Genomic DNA, 13,037 nt, shown 5'->3' with positions numbered 1-13,037 from the left:
CATGCTTAAAATCGGTATTTGTTTTTGAAAATACGACACAAAGGCAAAGGAAACGGCGAAGACTTGGTTTAAATTTAATTTAAAATCCAAAAAGTTATTTTGATTTTGGAATGCTTAATTGTTTGTACAGCTTACGTGGAACAGTCTACGAACAGTTTCGCTGACTCAAATACACCACGTTGCAAATATATTTCTGTATAAAATATTGTTTACCTCCAGGGCACCAATAACATTTATTACGGTGTGTCATGTCTGCCTGTCAGCTTTGTCAACGGCTGCAAGCAAACACACCACCGGTTAGTCATTCATCAAATGTAAATCACACCATCGATCTTTGCATGCCCTCTGGGCACTTTCGTACGTGACAAAGTGACCGTGAACCTTTGGAAGTGTATAGTCGGTGAACTAAAAAAGCAACAGCTACAAATGTGTCGATCATTCTCCGTCCACGGGGCTCGGAATGGTTGAGCAAACGAAGCCAATATTATTTACATTCCGATGCTCAGAGCTTCAGATCATTCGATGGGGAAAGGCGGAATGAAGGAAGCTCACTTACAGTTTATCCCAAACATCCTTCCTTCTCGATCGACCGTCGGATACAATTCGATCCGCACCGTCGACAGCGAAGCGAAGGGATCGAAGGGATCGACCGGCCGCCCGCGGATGGTGAGGGCAAAGTTTATTCACACGGTGCCCGCGAAGTGTGACGCCAATCAGTGCGGACGAACGAAACAAAAAGCGAACCGGGATCGGTTGCCCGCTTTGCGGGTGCTGATAAATATTAGTATAATTGATGGATCCCCCAAAAGGTATTGACGTTGATGGGAAGGGCCAGGGAAAATTGATAGCCACCATTAAGCGGAACTCCGATACTGTTTTTTTTACCCCCGAGCCCCCGAGGTTCGGTCGTTAGCACCATGGGCTCATGGCCCGGGTCCTGTGTGAAGAGTAGTGCTATTCGTCTACCCAATGGCCGAGGTGGCAGCCGGCGCCAAATGTGGTCCCGCGCTCGATTGGCAGACAAATTGGTGCCATTTTTTGCACACCAATCTGTTTGTGAGTATATGCTGACCATGGTTTTTTTTTGTGTGTGCACAAGAGTGACATAAGTATGTATCATTCATTAATTTAAGTGTGATGCTGTACTATTTAAATCAGCGTGTAGATCGTTTTTCCCTTAATTGCGAGTTACTCTACTTTTTCTTGTTCGGAGTAATTTGTGCAACGATAAGACATTGACGGTCATTTGTAGACTTGATGATGATTGGATTTTTATCATAAAAAGTTATAAGTTGATATGGCAACAAGTTGATGCAGGCTGGATTTGAACTCACGATCTGAAGAATGGTTGTCTCTGGACTTACCCACGGCTCCATTGGACCAATGATAAGCATAAACGCGTGAAATGGTATAGTTTGTCATTTAAATTCTGAAAAAAACGTTCTTCAACTTTTGTTACATTTTCTACATCCTTACTTACTATTATGTTATTAAACTCCTTCTTTTTGGTTGCTACATTTGGTGTTTCCAGTTTTTTTTAATTTCTTCCTTCCAGCTTGAAAGCCTGTCCATCCAGCAAGAAGCTTTTCACTATCGGTAATTGGATGTCACTTCGAGTATATCCATTCCGGCACGTCGAACAGTCGATGTAACACAGGAAATTGAAAGTGGAGCAGGAAAGAGAACGTTCACCTCCTGCATTCTCATCCACCTTCCTCCGCTTATCTTCTGTGGTTGAAGGCACTTATAGACACATTTTTGTGTGGCTGCATCAACAACCACGATGAAGGTGTCAGAAACCGGAACGATAAACTTCTCTTTCATATTTTGCGTGCTTTGTACGAGAGGAAGTGGACAAAGAGAAAAAAAACCCCCAGCAATCATACTGACCACAGCAGTGGTTGTGCAACGACTTCCAGCCTTGCCTTGCTTACCGGGTTAAGAAAGTGGAAGTGGATTGTGTGTGTGTGGGTTTGTTATTTTTTTACAGCACACATACTGTGGATGATTTGCAGCTTTGCTTTTTTTCTTGGTCGCACGCAAAAGCAACGTTGTATTCGACGAGGAAGCGCAACAAGTGTCCTTGACGTGAAAGGCAGTAGCCCCGAGAGATTATGCGGGGTATAGTGGCGGTTGTTCGGTAGGTCCAGGATTAAGAAGCCTGCTCTGCCTTCAAACGGCCGCTTACAGATATGACACACTATAAACGGTTGTGCTCGTTTCGGTGTCCTTGGGCGTGAGGTTTCCTTTGCTGGACTGTATTGAAGGAGTCTAGAGTGGAAGTGAAAACGGACGGGAGCTGTCAGTACTTCATCAGGCAGCAGTAATCAATTAGCGCTCCCGATGCTTTGATGTTGGTGCGCGGTAGTCACTTCGGTTAGGGCCCGTGATTGATGAATATGGAAGAGACACCCTCGGCTCGAGACGGTTGTTGAGCTCGTTTTCAGAAGTCCTTGGGCGTAGAACGCCTTCGAGTACTTGTTTGTTTTTACAGTAGATTGGATTTTCTTTTTACGATCGTAGATTTTCGCAGAAACTCAGTTTTCTTGGAGTGATTGTTGTATTTTAACTTTTCTAACACTTATCGGGAAGATGGTACACCATCCTGGCGTTAAAATGATTCAATTTTGAATGTTTCACAAATAAAAAAACAAACATTTACCAGTTTACTGCTATTGACAACACCTTCGATAAACAAACGAAAATGCAATTTCATTGCATGGTGTGACTGCCAGCAATATCCGTGTCGGAACGAAGTCACACTTCCCTCAGAAAACACGCAAAGACATTCTCATTTTTCATGAATCTTCGTGGAATAGAACAACTTGAAGCAAACACCTCAAAAAGTAGCTTCCATAAACTGTGCCTTCCGTACGGGGGAATGTTGTAATGCTAAATTCGTGGAAGAACGCTCAACAAAACCACTCCTTGAAGAGAAACGCCTTAGAAAAGCATACCGTCCCAGCCACCGTTTCCTGTACGTACGTCGGTGTCGGTCTTTTCTTGCCAGAGGTTGACAATTCCGGTGGTTTCTTCTCGGAAGTATACGACTCCTCCCTATCGTTCCAAATGGGCACAAACTGTCACGCAACGCACCTGAAAATTTAATCAATGCTGAAACACTGTCACTTGCTCGCTGGTTGCAAAAGGGAAGCCCTTTTTTTAGAGTCAACTAAAAAGCTTCTCGCTAAGATAGACGCGTTTTAGCCTCATCCGGAAGATAGCAGCATTTTATCGGGGCTTGAATGAAACCGACCATGAATCGTCTGCTGTAGAATCTTAAGAAACGGAATGAAATTCCTTGCAAGCGTACATAAATATTCTTGCATCTGTTTTCGTTCTTTCTCGTACCGCCCGAAATGGTTTCGTGATTGTAGCAAAAGCTTCCTGGAATAGGTTTCCGCTCGTGAAAAAACAATCGTTTACTAAGGGCGGAGTGGCTGGAGAGGAAGTAGAGCTGCGATTAGAAAGATTTATTTACTCTTAAATATACGCTTAGCCAGCATAATTCAGTTGAAGTCGGAAAATGGACGAAAGTCGTCCTAGGGGAAGGAAGTTTAAGAGCTTTCTGCATCGTAAACGTTTGTTGTGCGATAAATGCTGAGTAAATAGTGATACAGGAAGCTTATTGTTTTTAAGCCATGCAGACGGGTACCAGATCCGTAGTGTAGTAGGTAAGTTGTTGGCATCGCAACTCACTTGTTCTGTGTTCAAGTCTCGACGCCCTATAAGCGATAATTTAAAAAAACTTTATCCTGCTGTACTAGAAATTACGCTCATGTGAAAGGGTATTACTACATCACAATTTCACAGAGTTCTAGCTTGGTAGTTGGTGTGTTCAGTCACGATTGCGAACTTTATTATTCAAACTATTGTTTATTCAAACCCCCCAAGACAGTTACGAATTTTCCTCACACAATAATCATCATCAGAACTCTCACCGTGTCCTTCATACAGTGGAACAAACATCTGGCTACCAATTTGTACTCACACCGACTGACACTACTGTGGCTGTGGCATTTTACAGTTCTGTTCCGACGCTTTTCTGGTCGTTGGTCTCTTTTCCACTTGGCATCTTTCGTTTGTATGGCGACCCTGCTGTTTGCATTTTTTAACACCCGCCACTCGGTAGAAGTTAATTTAAAATTCATTGAAACTGTCGTTATTTCGTTGCCTGTCGCTCTCTTTCCCAAAGCTCCTGCTTCCTCCTTCTCATTGGGGCGTACGCGTGTGATGGTCGACATTCCATTGGATAATCTTTTCATTGCAGCTATAAAAGTAAATTGGCCACCGTTTGCTAGATTTCTCTTATTTCTGCCCCGTACACAGTGTAACCTTCCCGAAACGGTTCTTAAAATCGAACCCAAAAGCGTTCTCTTAAACCCCTTTTTACTTGGCTCCAGTGAAGTGTTCCTCCAAATCGATAAGGGTTTTCCACGTTTATCTATTTATGATCGTTTATTTCTTGGGGGTCGTGAGTGTGTGTGTGTGTTTTTATTTCATTCTTACACCGCCTCAAAACCCTTCTTGTATCCGGCTTATTTCCTATAAATAAATATGTTCCCTCGGGTTTTTTTCGCATCCTGACACATACACACACAGGCGGGACCATGGTGACCGTAACGGTGTTGTCCGAACGGAATCGAGCCACTTGAGCTTTCACTCTGGCTACTCTCAAATTACATGACTCACAATACGGAAGCGTAACTTTTTCCTGGAACTGGCTGGCACGAGCAGCAAATATCCCAATCGAACCACTAACGAATTTCCTCCGGCTCCGGTATCGTTGTCCGGGGTAGCGTTTCGCTCATTGAGCTGTTCTCTTGGAAGAAGTAATACTGGAGACTTGGTGAAGTATCAAATTTCCTTCATCCAGCAACACGAATTGCTTGTGGACAATTGTTTGATTTGGAGTCCTTCAAATCGCGCTTTACTAATTGTCTTTTTTACTGCAAAGTTTTCCAGTTCGTTCAAATGCAATTAACTGCTCACTATTTCAATTGCTTCGAATTGCACAGTCTTATCATGAAAAATGCAAAAGTGAAAACGACATACATCTTCAACTCTTCCCTAAACGATTTTCGGTGCTTCAAAGGTATGCAATGCGGCAAAAAAACGAAGAGAGTACCACAATCTGGGTGAAATTGCATTTTGCTGTTCCTCTCGCTCGCGGAATGCACAATCTCCTCTGCACCGGTTTTGGCAGGGGAATTTGTAGCTGGCAAGCGTTGGCCAAATCGCGCACCGAATGGTTTATGCTTTTAATCTTACGAAATCAAATTTACATTCCCATATTACACCGGCTGCAAACATATTACGGTGGAGCCGGGTGGTTCTGTTGTGTGAAGTTGCATCTTTTTTGCTTTAAGAAGAACGAGAGAATGTCAGGAGAGTGAAATTTTGATAGAAATGTAGTTTACTAGTGCACGTGCAACGTCATGGTTGGTTATTTGCTTTGTACAAAGCATTCCGCTAATCTCTGTAGAATGATTTGATTTTAATTCGTTTCCTCTTGTTTGTTTTGGGTGGTAGATGATTGCTGTTTGCTAAAAAAATCCAGCTAAATCCACATCACATGAGCGTGGGGACCTTAGCGTGGGGACCTTAGGTTGTTTTTGTTTTGTTTTGAAGAGTAGGTATAATAGCTTTAATAGAAAACTTATATCTTTAGGTCCTAACAGTACATTAGGACTTCAAATTACTCTATTTAAATTCTTTAATTATATTGTCGTTCATATCTTCACTCTGGTTTGATTTCTGTGAATGAAAACGTCAGCACTGAGCATTAAAGTATAGTCATCTCTTACAGGTTTAGATACAAAATGTGCAAGTGTAGAAGCGTCATCCACAGCGTCTAATGCTTGAAATTCAAACCTGTTAATTTGGCACGACTTACACCGCAAATCGTTACCCCAGTACAGTCCCATAATCCAACGGATAACTTTCCCGGAAGCTTTCCGTTCACAATCTCTGCACGTAGCTTCAACCAACCGCCCCCACCCCCCCTCGGGTGACAATTCAATTGTTCGAGCGACGCGTATACATGGCATGTTTTATTGCCCCTTACATCGATACCGAACATGCAGTTGCAGACTGTGGTCCACAATGGGACGCACAAATCATAGCTCGAAGTACGAAGCTAATGCCAGGCTTTTTCGCAAGCTTCACCTCGCTTCCTTCGAGCCGGCCCCATCGGTCCGTTTGTTTGTGTGCGAGATCAGAGCGTTCCACGTATTGTTGTGCCATTTGCTCAGCTCAGCCAGCGAACAATCGGATCGTTGCATGGGCTTTATCAAGCGGAATCGAAACGTCGCTAGCAGTTTTAGCAAAACATAACTCATGCCAAAAGCCCGGAGTCCGGTGTACGGCTTCGTTCCAGTCACTCGCAGCTGCAGCTGCAGTCGGTTGGGGCAAATACAATATCATGATCATCGTGGGTGCTTCCTCGCTCTTCCCAGTTTGAGTGTCGCTTCTCATGGGAACGCTCCATGCGGCACAGGGATATGTCCGTGTGCATACCTCGGCGAACATAACCACACAATGCGGCAAAAGCAGTTTAGTATGCGCACGGTTGGTTAACAGTTGGCACGGAGCTTTTCACAACTGGCAAAGAGAGTATGATATTTTGAAGCTTTTGAACAAGTACGATATTGTTGATATTTTAGGTATAGGAAGCAGCATGTTTTTGTACAAATCTTGATATAAATTTCTGCCTTTTTTCAAATTTGAATTCTCTTTTCGATTTTACCAAAAATCCTGAAATCTGCGTCTTTCTGTGTCAATATGCAACGTTTCCTGTTAAACTGCAATTGCACCACTGCTGCAGCAAATCTTTCTAAACGACGAGTTTTTGCTTTTCCCACTTTTCTTCGTTGAACGAGTGCGATATTATTTCCCAATAGATTGAGAGGGAAATAAGTCTCGCTCGCTAGCTCGAGAATTATTGCACCCACTTTGCTTGCAATATTGAAATGCAGCTCAGTTTCTTGTTCGTTATTTGCTTCACCCTCCTCCATCCACAGTGAGTGTCAGGGCGAAAACGGAATGAATTATGCGGGTGTGCTATGCGTGGTCCGTGTTGATACGATAGTGCAGATTAGCATGAGCCAGGGCGAGCGTCATATCTCTAGCATCAAGCATCACATCGGTGCCGGTGTACTGCTCAATCGGTACCTGAACGGTGTTTGGAAAAACGGAACTCGAAAGCCTTGGCTCCGAGGAGTGCATTTTTCATGCCTCTGCGCGCACACCCGGAGATTGAGATGCAATCGGGTGTCATTTATCGTTTGAGCTGTTTTGCATAACTACACGGCGCACAGCAGGCTGTTTGGAAAAGGAAGATAAAGCGAGCGAGAGAAAGAGAGAGAGCAAGAAAGAGTGTGTGGCAGAATAAAGCCAGGAAATGACCAAATCAACTTAATGTCCTTCGCAAATGGAAACACGTTTCGCACTTTTCCATACGGCAGAGAAAGAGTTTCGCCTCTGTGCATCGTTGATTTGCTGCTTTGCATAATGGACTCAGTCGCATAAAAAGGCACTAAATATTGGGTCGTTCGCTTCCGGGAAATGATATCGATTTACGATCATTCGTGCGACTTGAAATGAATGCCTCTTTTAAATTCTTTCAAAACGAATTTAGGCGTTGGATTTAAAAAGAATATTGGAGAAAACTATTAGATTATATTATTTTCCCCAAATAAATCTGGCAAAAATGAATACGATATTTCCTCCATCACAAGGCACTTTTGCTGAAAAATCCTCCCACAAAAATCCTTTCACACAACTTATCGCACAATGGTGTGACGGTTCGAGCGTGCCCTCTCGAATGAAGAAGACACACAGGACCCCCTAGGTTGGTTGAACCCATTCAAATCCCACCCGCTAATCCTCCTGACGCAGAACAGGGGCCGCTCTCTTCATGCGTCAACTGCAGAAATGTAGAACCAGCCCTTTTGACCGAATCCACACCGTATAAAACCTCAGCTTCGTCGGCCGCATGGCCTCAGGAAGTCAATATAAATTGAAACTGAAGCAAATCAAAAGCACACGACGATGGCTGTGTCGAGGACGGTGAGGGCAATGACACGCGAGTGGGATGTTACAATTTCGATTCGCAATTCGATGAAGCGTTAGATAGCAAAGGAAGGATAGCAGCCACCAGAACCATACCCAAAAGGGATGCCGTCGGATTAAAGCTCGTTAGATGGTTTCAAATCCCAAGCTTTCGGGCGGGACGGAGCTTCGAGTGCTGGTGGGAGCTCTGGTTGCCCCTTGGGACGCAAGAAATTGCATTCGTTCGTTGGCGTTGGCCAAAGGGTTGCTGCGTCTGCTTCTGCTGGCTTTTGCACCAACCAATTTCACCAACATCCGACCGGAAGCAAAGTAACGCTCACCGGGACCACGATGTCGTTTGCGAAGACAGAGGAACGAATATTATCGTCCGTTTGAAACGAGGGCGAACTGGTGCTGTCCTTTAGTGTGCCAATGCTCTTGGTGGTGGTGCTGCTAGACCGTCGTACGGGTGTAACCTTCGACATGACATTACGACATTGCTTTCATTCCACCGCCTCCCGATGGTTCGGAGAAATCGAAATGGTCGCTCGGCTGACACGCTACTACGGCGGAGACTACATCAAACCATCCGGTACCGTTGTCCTTTTTACCGCCCTCGGTACCACTTAACCGTGGAAACATCTTTCTTTTCTCGGTAAAGTAACATTCCAATGTGTGGTCGCCTGTCGTCGAGCAGCGGGGTCGATGGTTTTCATGAAGTGAAAGTACGAAGGAATTTCGATGGCATTGATGGCAATAAGATTAACATTGTTCTTGTTTTCTGTTTGAGTTGTCGCTTGTGTCTGTTTGGGACGCTCAGGAAAAGGTCGAGTAAGTAGTCTACTTTTAATTTAAAGGAACTTTTGAGAACATTCTTCCACGCGACTGTTGAAGAGTCATCCGAATCACGATATCTGAATCTTAGAAACCGGTTCGGTAATATCTTTCAATCCTTTAGATATTTACCACTTTTGAGAGTCATGAATCTCGCATTCGACTAGGAGAATCTTCAGAATCAGATTTACGAAGCATGCTGTAAAACATGCTCTAAAAAGTTCTACAGCATGTGAACTATAATTGACTCTTCCGAAGTTTTTGAGAAACATCTCCGTATTAATTTCTTCATTCCTGAAGCTCCAAACGTTTTCCATACACTGTGTTTGTCATTTTTTGCCTTCCAAAAGTACATCAACCGTGCTAAACGTATCGAAACCGTTCTGCACAGGTGATAACGAAGGTGTACCTTTACCAAGCGCGGCTCTGAAACCGAAAACTTTGCTCCTGCTCTCTCTCTCTCTCTCCGTTCTCTCTCTCTTTGTAACCCCGGTGACTGCCGTAATTAGAAAAGTTTCGCCGCTCTTTTACTTACTTCGGGTGCACTTAACGAAGGTGTACCGCACACATGTACCGCGGCTGGTGGTCGTGGTCATGTGTAGTCAACCTGACACCCCGTGGTATAAGTTTACTGCGCCACACATGCTCGCTCGGTTCGGTTTCGGTTGAGGAAGGATCCCGATACGCTCGGTTTCAATTACCGGAAGCAACGTTTCGATTGGCCCGGAACCACTTTTGCCCGGGGATGCGAGGTTCGGTGTGCGCCACAACGGTGTGTTTTTGTGCTGGCATGCGACACCCATCCGTGAAATATGCCGTTGCCTTTCCCGGTTGCGGTGGTTAGCACATTGGCAGCGGAACAGACCGAATTGTCCGGGTGAAGTTAAGACGTGTTGTAACCGTGTACTCACTGTGCATTGGGTAGGTGGAGGTGAACTCTGGGAGGATGAAGGAAAAGTTACAGAAGAAAGCTTTCAATGCGAAGCGCAAAGTTTGTACTAATTCCATGACAGTTGGAATTTGTCTTTGTAGTTATGGATGTTCATGTTTTCTTTACTCGTTTGTCTTTCATATCGGATTTCAAGCACAAACAATGTAATTATTCTTACTTGTAGGGTTATTATTATAATCATTCCAATATCTTTCCTATAAAAAGCGATTCTTAATAGGCTTTATCTTGTTCATTCTTCACTTCGGTGTTTGATGGTTCCATGTAATTATGCCCTGTTGCTAAGTTCATACCATTTGTTCTTATTATAACTTCCTTCCGTTACTTGCCAAGTATCTTGCAGCAACAGACACCTACTAAATACCTCTCATAAATGCACTTACACGATCGGACAGGCGTACTAAATCTCTCCAGCATAAATTCACTTAAGCCACACAGCTTGGAGCGAACTATGCCGGGCGCATTTAATCTATTCGACCCCGGAGTACACGGCAAGCTAATCGAAAGTTTCTCCGCCAAGATTGGTTCGTGGTTTTCGCCAGCCACTCAGTTCCAGGAAACGCAAGCGTCAACGCCATGGTGCCCTGCCAAACTCTATCCTAACCTGCAACATTACACCGAACATTCTAACAGTTGTTCTTTTCTCACTTCCGCTCGGGATGCTCCCAAAGCTGGAATCTTTTCCATCATGCATCACTGTGGCACTGGAACACACCACTCCCCTGAACGATGCCCGGGGTGGATCCGCTTGCGTGGTTCAAGTTCGGTTGCTCTAGGGTGCAACTAATTATATCATGCCTGACACACACACACACACACACACACAAGTAGTGCATGAAGAAGAGCATGTTGCTTCATCACCGTAAGTGGACCCATCAATTACATAATCTCGCTTGCGCCGGTGGTGCTGTGTGCGGTGGTTGCGGTCGACAGCACACACTCCTCGGTCTCAAGTTGCAACGTTTGTCCTTTCGGATTAGCGTTTAGCTCGAGATAATTGAGTCAAAGTGTGAATATTTTATGGCACTTCTACCGCCCTGGGTGCTGACAATTTTGGGGTGGAAAGGTAGAGAATGAGAGGATGGGCGAAAAGTTTTTTGTCGGATTACAACACTAAAAACTTCCTCCTAGATGAGAGGAGGTTTCGAGGTTAGGATTGCATTTGTAAGCACTTTTTCGGTGGCAGGAAAAATTGCTGTGGTAGTGTTTTGTAGGTTAGGAATGAAATGGTATAAAGCCTAGAAAAAAGCTTATTTAATGCATAATTGTTGGCTTATTTTAAACATTTTATGTATTTTTTATGTTACGTTCTTTTTGGTAGCGTTATTTGATACATTTAAATATGGGATAATTAATTGTGTTTATGATGCCTTTAGCTTAAAGATATCATTATTTTCATTTTGCTATATAGTTCCATCTAAGACCAATTGGTTCAATTTGGTATCTATTGCTGTTATGGTGATTATGGTCTCGTAAGCGATATCCCAACAAATGAAACCCTACACAAACAAACATCGCAGAACCATTTGTTAAACTTCTCAAACAATGTTGCCATCTTCAGTTCCCCCCTAAAGGCGTAACATGTGTATTTGCAAGCAACACAAAACAGCAACACAAAAGCTAATGTAATTTATGCATCGCTATCAAAACTAGCACCACCCGCCAACGCGGTTAGGTTAAAAAGCACCCACCTCGAAACCATCTCAAGATGTGTACAATAACATCGGAAATCAAATTACAAGCTATCGGAGAGCCGGAGCCTTCCAGAGCGGCGCGTATATCTTGCGTACGCGGTACGGTTCGTTGCCTGCGGTCATTTTGCTTTCGAGATACGAGCAACACGAGAGTAGTTCTCGGTTGCGGCGGGTCGGCGCAGACAAAGGGAGAGAGGGTTTTTGAAAAACAATCTGTAAAACAGTAGTAAAAGCTTGCGGCGAGTTTTCGCAACAAGTGCTGTCTGGCATGTTTACTCAACCGGCTTCCGAACCAACCGTAAGCAGGGGTTACAGACGAGTGTGTTCGCCTGTCCTGTTGCCTTCCTTCTGCTGTTCCATCCCCACGCTGTCAGAGCTTAAATCCTTCCCAAGAATCAATATCTTGACGAAGGGAGCTCCTTGTCAAGATGTTTGGTTTTGCTTCTGGTCTCGAGCTGGTTACCTCTTGTCCCTCCTTTCTCGGTGTTGTAGCTGTCATACCCATTGGGGAACGCATGTTTTCGACCCCCGGGACGCATCGATCCGTATCCACAAGAGCAACTCCACAATGCGTTACACGCTTCATAAGAACCGTCCTATACTACCCGTCGGGTCGCCACCGGACCTGGTCAATCTGTTCTGAGTTATGTTTCGGTGCTGTTCGAGCAAGACCTTTAGCTCCTCTCCTTCGCCTCGTTCATCTCTCTCAGCATCAACTCGAGACGTCACTCATACACCCGTTCTCTTTATCGCACTTGCAGACGACTTGCGGCATCGGAGAGCAGCCGGCATACATCCGTTTTTTCTTCCCTATTGCTGCTGATTCACCCCTTGCTGAACCGAACACAATGGAGCAATCGGCCAACAGCAAGGTACATCTGGAGAAGGCACAGAACTTTATGCGCCAGTACCGGGATCCGGAGTCGCGCGAGCTGAAGAAGCTGTCCGCCAACCAGTTCATGGACGTCTGGAGTCATTACGATCGCGATGGTGAGTGTACGGCGTGTCGCACCCTCCCTCAGGGGGAGAGTTGGCACGCCTTTTGCACGAAAATAACAACTCATAAACTTTTCTTTCGGAAGTGAAACAGATCTCAAGATAGCTTTAGGTACTGCCGGGGGCGATTTTTCTTTTTGTTATGGGGCGTGTTTCGCCCAAGGAATCGAGGCGCCTGCAGATTTGCTTACACGGCATAATTTTTTATTGCTACTTCCGCTTTGTGCGTGGTTTTCGTCCTCCGGTGTCTGTCGATTTCAATTGAATCCAATGTATCATTTCAAAACTGTTTTGCTAACACCCAGAGCACACCCAGCGTCTTCAAGGTCTCGCGGCTGGAGGTGGTAACCCACGGGAAGGGTATTTATTTTATGATTCTTTCTTTGCGTCTACATTCTTCGCACGGTATAACTTTTTAAGATTTCGATGCCACATTTGGCATTTAGAAGGTATGCTTTTTTACCACCGAGCACCGATCTCTCATTTTAGTGTGGAGCAGATTTGTTGGCATT

General features: G+C 44.5%; 1 protein-coding gene across 3 annotated transcripts in view; it reads left to right on the top strand.

The window, feature by feature from the left end:
* The window catches only part of LOC120959237 (calbindin-32), a 53,665-nt gene that overhangs the window by 20,708 nt on the left and 19,920 nt on the right, over positions 1-13,037 (top strand). For all 3 annotated transcript variants that reach the window (XM_049610714.1, XM_040382497.2, XM_040382499.2), the window contains one exon: positions 12,291-12,519. In XM_049610714.1, coding sequence (XP_049466671.1) covers positions 12,378-12,519 — 142 coding nt within the window. In that variant the 5' untranslated portion in view covers positions 12,291-12,377. The remainder of the gene's footprint in view (positions 1-12,290; positions 12,520-13,037) is intronic.

This window comes from Anopheles coluzzii, chromosome 3, assembly GCF_943734685.1.
Source record: "Anopheles coluzzii chromosome 3, AcolN3, whole genome shotgun sequence".
Classification (NCBI taxonomy): Eukaryota; Metazoa; Arthropoda; class Insecta; order Diptera; family Culicidae; genus Anopheles; species Anopheles coluzzii.
The sequence above is the reverse complement of the archived record's forward strand: the minus strand, read 5'-3'. Positions and strand labels throughout refer to the sequence as shown.